At 44.6% G+C, this 15,321-nt stretch overlaps 1 protein-coding gene across 5 annotated transcripts in view; it reads left to right on the top strand.

The window, feature by feature from the left end:
* Window positions 1-268: 268 nt before the first annotated feature.
* LOC106591299 (butyrophilin-like protein 2) overlaps window positions 269-15,321 on the top strand; it is a 111,439-nt gene continuing 96,386 nt past the window's right edge. For all 5 annotated transcript variants that reach the window (XM_045712120.1, XM_045712119.1, XM_045712121.1 and 2 more), the window contains exons 1-2: window positions 269-525; window positions 2,577-2,927. In XM_045712120.1, the coding sequence (XP_045568076.1) occupies window positions 453-525; window positions 2,577-2,927 (424 nt within the window). In that variant the 5' untranslated portion in view covers window positions 269-452. The remainder of the gene's footprint in view (window positions 526-2,576; window positions 2,928-15,321) is intronic.

Here is a 15,321-nt window from a genome sequence, read left to right as displayed (position 1 = left end):
ATATATTTTATATGATCAATGTTCTTGGGTCATTTCACGTCGCAAGTTGTTACTAGTTGAAATATTTACTACGGCTTACTTGTTATCACATTCTTTTCACGATTCACAATTGTGCGCGTATTTTAGGACATTTTGACATGAAGTTAATGTCCATATCAGAACACTAGATGAAGCTAGATATCGCGAGATGGTATGAAGTTAATGTTCATATCAGAGCACTAGATGGAGCTAGATATCGCGAGATGATATGCAACTAGAAGTACTGTAAGTGAAAGTGAAAGTAAAGTGTGAAACTCCACCGCCCTTTATTTCTGGAACAGACGTCGTGTTACATTCTGTTCGTTGATAAATTAGCCTTTCGACTGTTTTGGTTTATTTTTCTAAACTCCTAATAGTTTTATTCACCAGTTACAAACAGCTTTACCTTGGAGTCAGACTTGTTTTGTAGTGAAATGAAGACCTTTCCGACCTCGGCGGTCTGGTGTTTAGGGATTCTGTTCATCAGTGTTTCATTGATAACGACAGGTAGGACACAACATTATTCCTTCATTATTTATCCTGTAGGCTATTTTATTATCTGAACATAATATTAACAAGAAAGAAACGGGGAGAATTAAGTGCAGGAAATGTAGATGTCTTGTCGTCGCTGTGTTGTCTGATCAGACAGGACAGTTTGGGGTGTGGTGGTGCTGTAGGGTGTCTGGTAGACAGGACAGTTTGGGGTGTGGTGGTGCTGTAGGGTGTCTGGTAGACAAACACTATTTACACAATACTAACATACGGAAGTTACTGTTTCGTAGCAGGTTAGGATAATTAGTTAAATTATTTTAAGGTTAGGAAAAGAGTTAGTGAAAATGCTCTCCTAAATTGTTACGAAAATCGTAACTGTATCGAAGTGGCGCATAAAGTAGAGAACGGCGAACATTGTTAGACTAAAGGAAGTGTCGCCATGTTTATGACTAAAAAGAGGAGACGTTTTACCATCTCAGTTGAAGAGATACAAATAATTCAGATCGTAAAACGTATTTTCTTTAGTCATAAATATCATAGTTTTGCTCATGGAACAACAACCCGGGGCGACACCTTTACAAGCCGGCCTGCCCCCTCTCTAAATGTGGCTGAAGCCAAGGAAGTGTAGACTCACCAGGTCTAAATAATTAGGGTTAGATTTGGAAGCATGAGTTATGTTACGGTTAAGTATAATTTAGTGAGTGTTCAGATTGGGGTAATGACTATAGAGATAGAGGACTCATCTTTATAGCTGTGACATTATATCGTCTGGTCAACTGTAAAACATACAGAATGCTGCAGGGTACTGACCAAGACCAGACAGAGAACACATTACACCGGTTTTAAGGTCTCTGCACTGGCTGCCTGTGAGTTTTACAATATAAAAGTTATGTACCAAGTACCCAGGTAGCACAAACATCTGACTCACATCAGCCTGATTGCAGTGTGAAAATCCCCCCCCAGCGTAATGTGAACACACTCAATTCTTCATTGCTGAGACTTGCTAGTTGAGATTTCTGCTCTTCTCTCTGTTGTCAGTTTAGCACATTTCACTGATCTTAGTAGCCTGCCTCTATGTTAACAAGCCTCTATGTTTAACGTGATGTGAAGTTTGTTCGAAAGAAAGTATTTGACCCTGCCGAACCCCCCCCCTTCTAATTTCCTTAATTCTGTGGCTAGAGTCAAGTACTTTCTATAGAACAAACTTCACTTCAGGATAATAATAATATTAATGTATGTGTGTTATATTAAACATAGAGGAGGGAGTCAAATGTAGGCAAGAAATAAACATTTCAGAACAACTACTAGTCCAATAAGACATGGGAGAGATGACACATTTTGGCAAAGAGATTATTTGTTGACTAATACACTTGAAACAAAGATTTTCGGCACAACATGCCAGATCTAAAACTGTCTACATGTTGTTTCTAATGGCAGCCTGCAGTACCCCGGTTGGCCTTCAACTTGAGTTACTTAATGAGAGGGGGCAGCACTGAGCTAGCCTGCATGTTATGTCTAATGGCAGCCTGCAGTACCCCGGTTGGCCTTCAACTTGAGCTACTTAATGAGGGGGGGCAGCACTGAGCTAGCCTGCATGTTATGTCTAATGGCAGCCTGCAGTACCCCGGTTGGCCTTCAACTTGAGTTACTTAATGAGAGGGGGCAGCACTGAGCTAGCCTGCATGTTATGTCTAATGGCAGCCTGCAGTACCCCGGTTGGCCTTCAACTTGAGTTACTTAATGAGAGGGGGCAGCACTGAGCTAGCCTGCATGTTATGTCTAATGGCAGCCTGCAGTACCCCGGTTGGCCTTCAACTTGAGTTACTTAATGAGAGGGGGCAGCACTGAGCTAGCCTGTAACGTCACTTCCTGGAGTAGCTCAAACAGCCTGCATGTTATATCTCCATAAATCTCCCACATGAGACACCATCTTAACCATCTTCATTTGGCTTCAATTCACTGTTGAGTCTTCACATAGGAATGAATGGGGTCATGTGGACCAGAATCCATGGAACAACAGGAAGTTACCAGGCATCTTTAACTGGGTGTCATCTGTTTTTCTCCAGGGTCGTCTGAGGTTGTTGGACCGGCTGACCCAGTCGTTGCCTTAGCTGGTGATGACATCATTCTACCATGTTCCCTGAAACCCAGTGTCAGTGCTGAGGAGATGGTAGTGGAGTGGACAAGATCGAACCTGAGAAAAGAAAACGTCCATCTTTACCGTCAAGGTCGAGACTCCAATGAGGACCAGTCTCCATCCTACAGTGGAAGGACATCAATGTTTCATGAAGAACTGAAGAACGGCAACGTCTCCTTAAAGCTGACCAGAGTTACTCTCTCTGATGCTGGAAGATACAGGTGCTTCATTCCAACACTGACCAGCCAGGTGAAGGAAACCACCGTTCAACTCCTTGTTGGTGAGTCATGAATACTGGATATGTGATCAGAGGTTGTATTGGTAAATCTGGCTAAATGATTGGCTGCTAAAATATCAACATGTCTTCCTCCCTCATCAGTCCTCCCTCTGTTATAGATCATGTATTCAGCTGGTCTTCCTCCCTCTGTTATAGATCATGTATTCAGCTGGTCTTCCTCCCTCTGTTATAGATCATGTATTCAGCTGGTCTTCCTCCCTCTGTTATAGATCATGTATTCAGCTGGTCTTCCTTCCTCTGTTATAGATCATGTATTCAGCTGGTCTTCCTTCCTCTGTTATAGATCATGTATTCAGCTGGTCTTCCTTCCTCTGTTATAGATCATGTATTCAGCTGGTCTTCATTCCTCTGTTATAGATCATGTATTCAGCTGGTCTTCCTTCCTCTGTTATAGATCATGTATTCAGCTGGTCTTCCTTCCTCTGTTATAGATCATGTATTCAGCTGGTCTTCCTTCCTCTGTTATAGATCATGTATTCAGCTGGTCTTCCTTCCTCTGTTATAGATCATGTATTCAGCTGGTCTTCCTTCCTCTGTTATAGATCATGTATTCAGCTGGTCTTCCTCCCTCTGTTATAGATCATGTATTCAGCTGGTCTTCCTTCCTCTGTTATAGATCATGTATTCAGCTGGTCTTCCTTCCTCATCATTCCTCCCTCTGTTATAGATCATGTATTCAGCTGGTCTTCCTCCCTCTGTTATAGATCATGTATTCAGCTGGTCTTCCTCTCTCATCATTCCTTCCTCTGTTATAGATCATGTATTCAGCTGGTCTTCCTTCCTCTGTTATAGATCATGTATTCAGCTGGTCTTCCTTCCTCTGTTATAGATCATGTATTCAGCTGGTCTTCCTCCCTCATCAGTCCTTCCTCTGTTATAGATCATGAATTCAGCTGCTGCCAATATTGCTACTGTTGACTCACTGGCTGTGTCCTAATATTCCTACTACCTGCTGTAGTGTCCTAATATTCCTACTACCTGCTGTTGACTCACTGGCTGTGTCCTAATATTCCTACTACCTGCTGTAGTGTCCTAATATTCCTACTACCTGCTGTTGACTCACTGCCTGTGTCCTAATATTCCTGCTACCTGCTGTAGTGTCCCAATATTCCTACTACCTGCTGTAGTGTCCTAATATTCCTACTACCTGCTGTTGACTCACAGTAGTTACTATGTACTGATAGTAATACATACTATAGAGAAGGTATTGTATAGTCAACAGCGTTGTGCTGCTTTGTTAATTGATTTGTCCAAGGCTTTTGACACAGTGAATTATTGATGTCATTCAAGTAAAGCTGTTGCTGGTTTAATGATTATCTCAGTGTTGCATCACAATGTATTCAGGTTGATGGCATGACTTCTGACCATCTTTCTGTTAATACTGGAGTGCTGCAGGGTTCTGTTCATGACTTCTGACCATCTTTCTGTTAATACTGGAGTGCTGCAGGGTTCTGTTCATGACTTCTGACCATCTTTCTGTTAATACTGGAGTGCTGCAGGGTTCATGACTTCTGACCATCTTTCTGTTAATACTGGAGTGCTGCAGGGTTCTGTTCATGACTTCTGACCATCTTTCTGTTAATACTGGAGTGCTGCAGGGTTCTGTTCATGACTTCTGACCATCTTTCTGTTAATACTGGAGTGCTGCAGGGTTCATGACTTCTGACCATCTTTCTGTTAACCTCTATGGGACCGGCGGGACGAATTCGTCCCACCTACGTAACAGCCACTGCCATCCTGTGGCGCGATTTTCAAAATCTTCAAAATCATATTACTTCAATTTCTCAAACATATGACTATTTTACAGCCATTTAAAGATAAGACTCTCGTTAATCTAACCACACTGTCCGATTTCAAAAAGGCTTTACAACGAAAGCAAAACATTAGATTATGTCAGCAGAGTACCAAGCCAGAAATAATCAGACACCCATTTTTCAAGCCAGCATATAATGTCACCAAAACCCAGAAGACAGCTAAATGCAGCACTCACCTTTGATGATCTTCATCAGATGACAACCCTAGGACATTATGTTATACAATACATGCATGTTTTGTTCAATCAAGTTCATATTTATATCAAAAACCAGCTTTTTACATTAGCATGTGACGTTCAGAACTAGCATACCCCCCGCAAACTTACGGGGAATTCGCTAACATTTTACTAAATTACTCACGATAAACGTTCACAAAAAGCATAACAATTATTTTAAGAATTATAGATACAGACCTCCTCTATGCACTCGATATGTCCGATTTTAAAATAGCTTTTGGTGAAAGCACATTTTGCAATATTCTAAGTACATAGCCCAGGCATCACGGGCTCGCTATTTAGACACCCGGCAAGTTTAGCACTCACCATAATCATATTTACTATTATAGAAATGTCATTACCTTTTGTTGTCTTCGTCAGAATGCACACCCAGGACGTCTACTTCAATAACAAATGTTGGTTTGGTCCAAAATAATCCATCGTTATATCCGAATAGCGGCGTTTTGTTCGTGCGTTCCAGACACTATCCGAAATAGTAAAGAAGTGTCGCGCTTGGCGCAATTCCTGACAATAAAATTCAAAGTATTCCATTGCCGTGCGTCGAAGCATGTCAACCGCTGTTTAAAATCAATTTTTACGTCATTTTTCTCGTGAGAAAGCGATAATATTCTGACAGGGAATCTCCTTTTCGGCAAACAGAGGAAAAAATCCCAAAGGCGGGGGCGGTCGGGGTCACGCGCATAAGCTAGTGTCTCTTGATGGGCCACTTGAGAAAGGCGATAATGTGTTTCAGCCTGGGGCTGGAATGACGACATTCTCTTTTTTCCCGGGCTATGAGAGCCTATGGAAGACGTGGGAAGTGTCACGTTAGAGCAGAGATCCTTAGTAAATGATAGAGATGGCAAAGAAGTTCCAGAAATGGTCAGACAGGCCACTTCCTGTAAAGGAATCTCTCAGGTTTTGACCTGCCATTTGAGTTCTGTTATACTCACAGACACCATTCAAACAGTTTTAGAAAATTTAGGGTGTTTTCTATCCATATGTAATAAGTATATGCATATTCTAGTTACTGAGTAGGAGTGGTAACCAGATTAAATCGGGTATGTTTTTTATCCAGCCGTGTCAATGCTGCCCCCTAGCCCTAACAGGTTAATACTGGAGTGCTGCAGGGTTCATGACTTCTGACCATCTTTCTGTTAATACTGGAGTGCTGCAGGGTTCTGTTCATGACTTCTGACCATCTTTCTGTTAATACTGGAGTGCTGCAGGGTTCTGTTCATGACTTCTAACCATCTTTCTGTTAACCTCTATGGGCTAGGTGGGACGCTTGCGTCCCACCTACGTAACAGCCACTGGCAGCCTGTGGCGCGATTTTCAAAACGTTAAAAATCCTATTACTTCAATTTCTCAAACATATGACTATTTTACAGCTATTTAAAGACAAGACTCTCGTTAATCTAACCACACTGTCCGATTTCAAAAAGGCTTTACAACGAAAGCAAAACATTAGATTATGTCAGCAGAGTACCAAGCCAGAAATAATCAGACACCCATTTTTCAAGCCAGCATATAATGTCCCTTGATCGGCCACTTGAGAAAGGCGATAATGTGTTTCAGCCTGGGGCTGGAATGACGACATTCTGTTTTTTCCCGGGCTCTGAGCGCCTATGGACGACGTGGGAAGTGTCACGTTAGAGCAGAGATCCTTAGTAAATGATAGAGATGGAAAAGAAGTTCAAGAAATGGTCAGACAGGCCACTTCCTGTAAAGGAATCTCTCAGGTTTTGACCTGCCATTTGAGTTCTGTTATACTCACAGACACCATTCAAACAGTTTTAGAAAATGTAGGGTGTTTTCTATTTTTTCTTTCTTCTTTTGCTGGACTATGTGTACACACTAGACACTCTACCGTGTTGCTGTTAGATTGGTAACCAACACTAGACACTCTACCGTGTTGCTGTTAGATTGGTAACCAACACTAGACACTCTACCATGCTGCTGTTAGATTGGTAACCAACACTAGACACTCTACCGTGCTGCTGTTAGATTGGTAACCAACACTAGACACTCTACCGTGCTGCTGTTAGATTGGTAACCAACACTAGACACTCTACCATGCTGCTGTTAAACTGGTAACCAACACTAGACACTCTACCATGCTGCTGTTAGATTGGTAACCAACACTAGACACTCTACCGTGCTGCTGTTAGACTGGTAACCAACACTAGACACTCTACCATGCTGCTGTTAGATTGGTAACCAACACTAGACACTCTACCGTGCTGCTGTTAGATTGGTAACCAACACTAGACACTCTACCATGCTGCTGTTAGATTGGTAACCAACACTAGACACTCTACCATGCTGCTGTTAGATTGGTAACCAACACTAGACACTCTACCGTGCTGCTGTTAGATTGGTAACCAACACTAGACACTCTACGATGCTGATGTTAGATTGGTAACCAACACTAGACACTCTACCATGCTGCTGTTAGATTGGTAACCAACACTAGACACTCTACCATGCTGCTGTTAGACTGGTAACCAACACTAGACACTCTACCATGCTGCTGTTAGATTGGTAACCAACACTAGACACTCTACCGTGCTGCTGTTAGACTGGTAACCAACACTAGACACTCTACCGTGCTGCTGTTAGATTGGTAACCAACACTAGACACTCTACCGTGCTGCTGTTAGATTGGTAACCAACACTAGACACTCTACCGTGCTGCTGTTAGACTGGTAACCAACACTAGACACTCTACCGTGCTGCTGTTAGATTGGTAACCAACACTAGACACTCTACCGTGCTGCTGTTAGATTGGTAACCAACACTAGACACTCTACCATGCTGCTGTTAGATTGGTAACCAACACTAGACACTCTACCATGCTGCTGTTAGATTGGTAACCATCACTAGACACTCTACCATGCTGCTGTTAGATTGGTAACCAACACTAGACACTCTACCGTGCTGCTGTTAGATTGGTAACCAACACTAGACACTCTACCGTGCTGCTGTTAGATTGGTAACCAACACTAGACACTCTACCGTGCTGCTGTTAGATTGGTAACCAACACTAGACACTCTACCGTGCTGCTGTTAGATTGGTAACCAACACTAGACACTCTACCATGCTGATGTTAGATTGGTAACCAACACTAGACACTGTACCGTGCTGCTGTTAGATTGGTAACCAACACTAGACACTCTACCGTGCTGCTTTTAGATTGGTAACCAACACTAGACACTCTACCGTGCTGATGTTAGATTGGTAACCAACACTAGACACTCTACCGTGCTGCTGTTAGATTGGTAACCAACACTAGACACTCTACCGTGCTGCTGTTAGATTGGTAACCAACACTAGACACTCTACCGTGCTGCTGTTAGACTGGTAACCAACACTAGACACTCTACCGTGCTGCTGTTAGATTGGTAACCAACACTAGACACTCTACCGTGCTGCTGTTAGATTGGTAACCAACACTAGACACTCTACCGTGCTGCTGTTAGATTGGTAACCAACACTAGACACTCTACCGTGCTGCTGTTAGATTGGTAACCAACACTAGACACTCTACCGTGCTGCTGTTAGATTGGTAACCAACACTAGACACTCTACCGTGCTGCTGTTAGATTGGTAACCAACACTAGACACTCTACCGTGCTGCTGTTAGATTGGTAACCAACACTAGACACTCTACCGTGCTGCTGTTAGACTGATAACCAACACTAGACACTCTACCGTGCTGCTGTTAGACTGGTAACCAACACTAGACACTCTACCGTGCTGCTGTTAGACTGGTAACCAACACTAGACACTCTACCGTGCTGCTGTTAGATTGGTAACCAACACTAGACACTCTACCGTGCTGCTGTTAGATTGGTAACCAACACTAGACACTCTACCGTGCTGCTGTTAGATTGGTAACCAACACTAGCCACTCTACCGTGCTGCTGTTAGATTGGTAACCAACACTAGACACTCTACCGTGCTGCTGTTAGATTGGTAACCAACACTAGACACTCTACCGTGCTGCTGTTAGATTGGTAACCAACACTAGACACTCTACCATGCTGCTGTTAGATTGGTAACCAACACTAGACACTCTACCGTGCTGCTGTTAGATTGGTAACCAACACTAGACACTCTACCGTGCTGCTGTTAGATTGGTAACCAACACTAGACACTCTACCGTGCTGCTGTTAGACTGGTAACCAACACTAGACACTCTACCGTGCTGCTGTTAGACTGGTAACCAACACTAGACACTCTACCGTGCTGCTGTTAGATTGGTAACCAACACTAGACACTCTACCGTGCTGCTGTTAGATTGGTAACCATCACTAGACACTCTACCGTGCTGCTGTTAGATTGGTAACCAACACTAGACACTCTACCATGCTGCTGTTAGATTGGTAACCAACACTAGACACTCTACCATGCTGCTGTTAGATTGGTAACCAACACTAGACACTCTACCATGCTGCTGTTAGATTGGTAACCAACACTAGACACTCTACCATGCTGCTGTTAGATTGGTAACCATCACTAGACACTCTACCATGCTGCTGTTAGATTGGTAACCAACACTAGACACTCTACCATGCTGCTGTTAGATTGGTAACCAACACTAGACACTCTACCATGCTGCTGTTAGATTGGTAACCAACACTAGACACTCTACCATGCTGCTGTTAGATTGGTAACCAACACTAGACACTCTACCATGCTGCTGTTAGATTGGTAACCAACACTAGACACTCTACCATGCTGCTGTTAGATTGGTAACCATCACTAGACACTCTACCATGCTGCTGTTAGATTGGTAACCAACACTAGACACTCTACCATGCTGCTGTTAGATTGGTAACCATCACTAGACACTCTACCATGCTGCTGTTAGATTGGTAACCAACACTAGACACTCTACCATGCTGCTGTTAGATTGGTAACCAACACTAGACACTCTACCATGCTGCTGTTAGATTGGTAACCATCACTAGACACTCTACCGTGCTGCTGTTAGACTGGTAACCAACACTAGACACTCTACCGTGCTGCTGTTAGATTGGTAACCAACACTAGACACTCTACCGTGCTGCTGTTAGATTGGTAACCAACACTAGACACTCTACCATGCTGCTGTTAGATTGGTAACCAACACTAGACACTCTACCATGCTGCTGTTAGATTGGTAACCAACACTAGACACTCTACCGTGCTGCTGTTAGATTGGTAACCAACACTAGACACTCTACCGTGCTGCTGTTAGATTGGTAACCAACACTAGACACTCTACCGTGCTGCTGTTAGATTGGTAACCAACACTAGACACTCTACCGTGCTGCTGTTAGATTGGTAACCAACACTAGACACTCTACCGTGCTGCTGTTAGATTGGTAACCAACACTAGACACTCTACCGTGCTGCTGTTAGACTGATAACCAACACTAGACACTCTACCGTGCTGCTGTTAGATTGGTAACCAACACTAGACACTCTACCGTGCTGCTGTTAGATTGGTAACCAACACTAGACACTCTACCGTGCTGCTGTTAGACTTGTAACCAACACTAGACACTCTACCGTGGTGCTGTTAGATTGGTAACCAACACTAGACACTCTACCGTGCTGCTGTTAGATTGGTAACCAACACTAGACACTCTACCGTGCTGATGTTAGATTGGTAACCAACACTAGACACTCTACCGTGCTGATGTTAGATTGGTAACCAACACTAGACACTCTACCGTGCTGCTGTTAGATTGGTAACCAACACTAGACACTCTACCGTGCTGCTGTTAGATTGGTAACCAACACTAGACACTCTACCGTGCTGCTGTTAGATTGGTAACCAACACTAGACACTCTACCGTGCTGCTGTTAGATTGGTAACCAACACTAGACACTCTACCGTGCTGCTGTTAGATTGGTAACCAACACTAGCCACTCTACCGTGCTGCTGTTAGATTGGTAACCAACACTAGACACTCTACCATGCTGCTGTTAGATTGGTAACCAACACTAGCCACTCTACCATGCTGCTGTTAGATTGGTAACCAACACTAGCCACTCTACCATGCTGCTGTTAGATTGGTAACCAACACTAGCCACTCTACCATGCTGCTGTTAGATTGGTAACCAACACTAGCCACTCTACCATGCTGCTGTTAGATTGGTAACCAACACTAGACACTCTACCGTGCTGCTGTTAGATTGGTAACCAACACTAGACACTCTACCGTGCTGCTGTTAGATTGGTAACCAACACTAGACACTCTACCGTGCTGCTGTTAGATTGGTAACCAACACTAGACACTCTACCGTGCTGCTGTTAGATTGGTAACCAACACTAGACACTCTACCGTGCTGCTGTTAGACTGGTAACCAACACTAGACACTCTACCGTGCTGCTGTTAGACTGGTAACCAACACTAGACACTCTACCGTGCTGCTGTTAGATTGGTAACCAACACTAGACACTCTACCGTGCTGCTGTTAGATTGGTAACCAACACTAGACACTTTACCATGCTGCTGTTAGATTGGTAACCAACACTAGCCACTCTACCATGCTGCTGTTAGATTGGTAACCAACACTAGACACTCTACCATGCTGCTGTTAGATTGGTAACCAACACTAGACCCTCTACCATGCTGCTGTTAGATTGGTAACCAACACTAGACCCTCTACCGTGCTGCTGTTAGATTGGTAACCAACACTAGACACTCTACCGTGCTGCTGTTAGATTGGTAACCATCACTAGACACTCTACCATGCTGCTGTTAGATTGGTAACCAACACTAGACACTCTACCATGCTGCTGTTAGATTGGTAACCAACACTAGCCACTCTACCATGCTGCTGTTAGATTGGTAACCAACACTAGACACTCTACCATGCTGATGTTAGATTGGTAACCAACACTAGACACTCTACCATGCTGATGTTAGATTGGTAACCAACACTAGACACTCTACCATGCTGCTGTTAGATTGGTAACCAACACCAGACACTCTACCATGCTGCTGTTAGACTGGTAACCAACACTAGACACTCTACCGTGCTGCTGTTAGATTGGTAACCAACACTAGACACTCTACCATGCTGCTGTTAGATTGGTAACCAACACTAGACACTCTACCGTGCTGCTGTTAGATTGGTAACCAACACTAGACACTCTACCGTGCTGCTGTTATATTGGTAATCAACACTAGACACTCTACCGTGCTGCTGTTAGATTGGTAACCAACACTAGACACTTTACCGTGCTGCTGTTAGATTGGTAACCAACACTAGCCACTCTACCATGCTGCTGTTAGATTGGTAACCAACACTAGACACTCTACCATGCTGCTGTTAGATTGGTAACCAACACTAGACCCTCTACCATGCTGCTGTTAGATTGGTAACCAACACTAGACACTCTACCATGCTGCTGTTAGATTGGTAACCAACACTAGACACTCTACCGTGCTGATGTTAGATTGGTAACCAACACTAGACACTCTACCGTGCTGCTGTTAGATTGGTAACCAACACTAGACACTCTACCGTGCTGCTGTTAGATTGGTAACCAACACTAGACACTCTACCGTGCTGCTGTTAGATTGGTAACCAACACTAGACACTCTACCGTGCTGATGTTAGATTGGTAACCAACACTAGACACTCTACCGTGCTGATGTTAGATTGGTAACCAACACTAGACACTCTACCGTGCTGCTGTTAGATTGGTAACCAACACTAGACACTCTACCGTGCTGCTGTTAGATTGGTAACCATCACTAGACACTCTACCATGCTGCTGTTAGACTGGTAACCAACACTAGACACTCTACCATGCTGCTGTTAGATTGGTAACCAACACCAGACACTCTACCATGCTGCTGTTAGATTGGTAACCAACACTAGACACTCTACCATGCTGCTGTTAGATTGGTAACCAACACTAGACACTCTACCATGCTGCTGTTAGACTGGTAACCAACACTAGACACTCTACCATGCTGATGTTAGATTGGTAACCAACACTAGACACTCTACCATGCTGCTGTTAGATTGGTAACCAACACTAGACACTCTACCATGCTGCTGTTAGATTGGTAACCAACACTGGACACTCTACCGTGCTGCTGTTAGACTGGTAACCAACACTAGACACTCTACCGTGCTGCTGTTAGATTGGTAACCAACACTAGACACTCTACCGTGCTGCTGTTAGATTGGTAACCAACACTAGACACTCTACCGTGCTGCTGTTAGATTGGTAACCAACACTAGACACTCTACCGTGCTGCTGTTAGATTGGTAACCAACACTAGACACTCTACCGTGCTGCTGTTAGATTGGTAACCAACACTAGACACTCTACCGTGCTGCTGTTAGATTGGTAACCAACACTAGACACTCTACCGTGCTCCTGTTAGATTGGTAACCAACACTAGACACTCTACCATGCTGCTGTTAGATTGGTAACCAACACCAGACACTCTACCATGCTGCTGTTAGATTGGTAACCAACACTAGACACTCTACCGTGCTGCTGTTAGATTGGTAACCAACACTAGACACTCTACCGTGCTGCTGTTAGATTGGTAACCAACACTAGACACTCTACCGTGCTGCTGTTAGATTGGTAACCAACACTAGACACTCTACCGTGCTGCTGTTTGACTGGTAACCAACACTAGACACTCTACCGTGCTGCTGTTAGATTGGTAACCAACACTAGACACTCTACCGTGCTGCTGTTAGATTGGTAACCAACACTAGCCACTCTACCGTGCTGCTGTTAGATTGGTAACCAACACTAGACACTCTACCGTGCTGCTGTTAGATTGGTAACCAACACTAGACACTCTACCGTGCTGCTGTTAGATTGGTAACCAACACTAGACACTCTACCGTGCTGCTGTTAGATTGGTAACCAACACTAGACACTCTACCATGCTGCTGTTAGATTGGTAACCAACACTAGACACTCTACCATGCTCCTGTTAGATTGGTAACCAACACAAGACACTCTACCATGCTGCTGTTAGATTGGTAACCAACACTAGACACTCTACCATGCTGCTGTTAGATTGGTAACCAACACTGGACACTCTACCATGCTGCTGTTAGACTGGTAACCAACACTAGACACTCTACCATGCTGCTGTTAGACTGGTAACCAACACTAGACACTCTACCGTGCTGCTGTTAGATTGGTAACCAACACTAGACACTCTACCGTGCTGCTGTTACATTTACATTTACATTTACATTTTAGTCATTTAGCAGACGCTCTTATCCAGAGCGACTTACAAATTGGTGCATTCACCTATAATATCCAGTGGAACAACCACTTTACAATAGTGCATCTAAATCTTTTAAGGGGGGTTAGAAGGATTACTTTATCCTATCCCAGGTATTCCTTGAAGAGGTGGGGTTTCAGGTGTCTCCGGAAGGTGGTGATTGACTCCGCTGTCCTGGCGTCGTGAGGGAGCTTGTTCCACCATTGGGGTGCCAGAGCAGCGAACAGTTTTGACTGGGCTGAGCGGGAACTGGGCTTCCTCAGAGGTAGGGAGGCGAGCAGGCCAGAGGTGGATGAACGGAGTGCCCTTGTTTGGGTGTAGGGCCTGATCAGAGCCTGAAGGTACGGAGGTGCCGTTCCCCTCACAGCTCCGTAGGCAAGCACCATGGTCTTGTAGCGGATGCGAGCTTCGACTGGAAGCCAGTGGAGAGAGCGGAGGAGCGGGGTGACGTGAGAGAACTTGGGAAGGTTGAACACCAGACGGGCTGCGGCGTTCTGGATGAGTTGTAGGGGTTTAATGGCACAGGCAGGGAGCCCAGCCAACAGCGAGTTGCAGTAATCCAGACGGGAGATGACAAGTGCCTGGATTAGGACCTGCGCCGCTTCCTGTGTGAGGCAGGGTCGTACTCTGCGAATGTTGTAGAGCATGAACCTACAGGATCGGGTCACCGCCTTGATGTTGGTGGAGAACGACAGGGTGTTGTCCAGGGTCACGCCAAGGCTCTTAGCACTCTGGGAGGAGGACACAAGGGAGTTGTCAACCGTGATGGCGAGATCATGGAACGGGCAGTCCTTCCCCGGGAGGAAGAGCAGCTCCGTCTTGCCGAGGTTCAGCTTGAGGTGGTGATCCGTCATCCACACTGATATGTCTGCCAGACATGCAGAGATGCGATTCGCCACCTGGTTGTCAGAAGGGGGAAAGGAGAAGATTAATTGTGTGTCGTCTGCATAGCAATGATATGAGAGACCATGTGAGGATATGACAGAGCCAAGTGACTTGGTGTATAGCGAGAATAGGAGTGGGCCAAGAACAGAGCCCTGGGGGACACCAGTGGTGAGAGCACGTGGTGCGGAG

The sequence above is a fragment of the Salmo salar genome, unplaced genomic scaffold (genome assembly GCF_905237065.1).
Source record: "Salmo salar unplaced genomic scaffold, Ssal_v3.1, whole genome shotgun sequence".
Classification (NCBI taxonomy): domain Eukaryota; kingdom Metazoa; phylum Chordata; class Actinopteri; order Salmoniformes; family Salmonidae; genus Salmo; species Salmo salar.
Note: the sequence above shows the minus strand (reverse complement) of the source record. Positions and strands in the feature narration are given on the sequence as shown.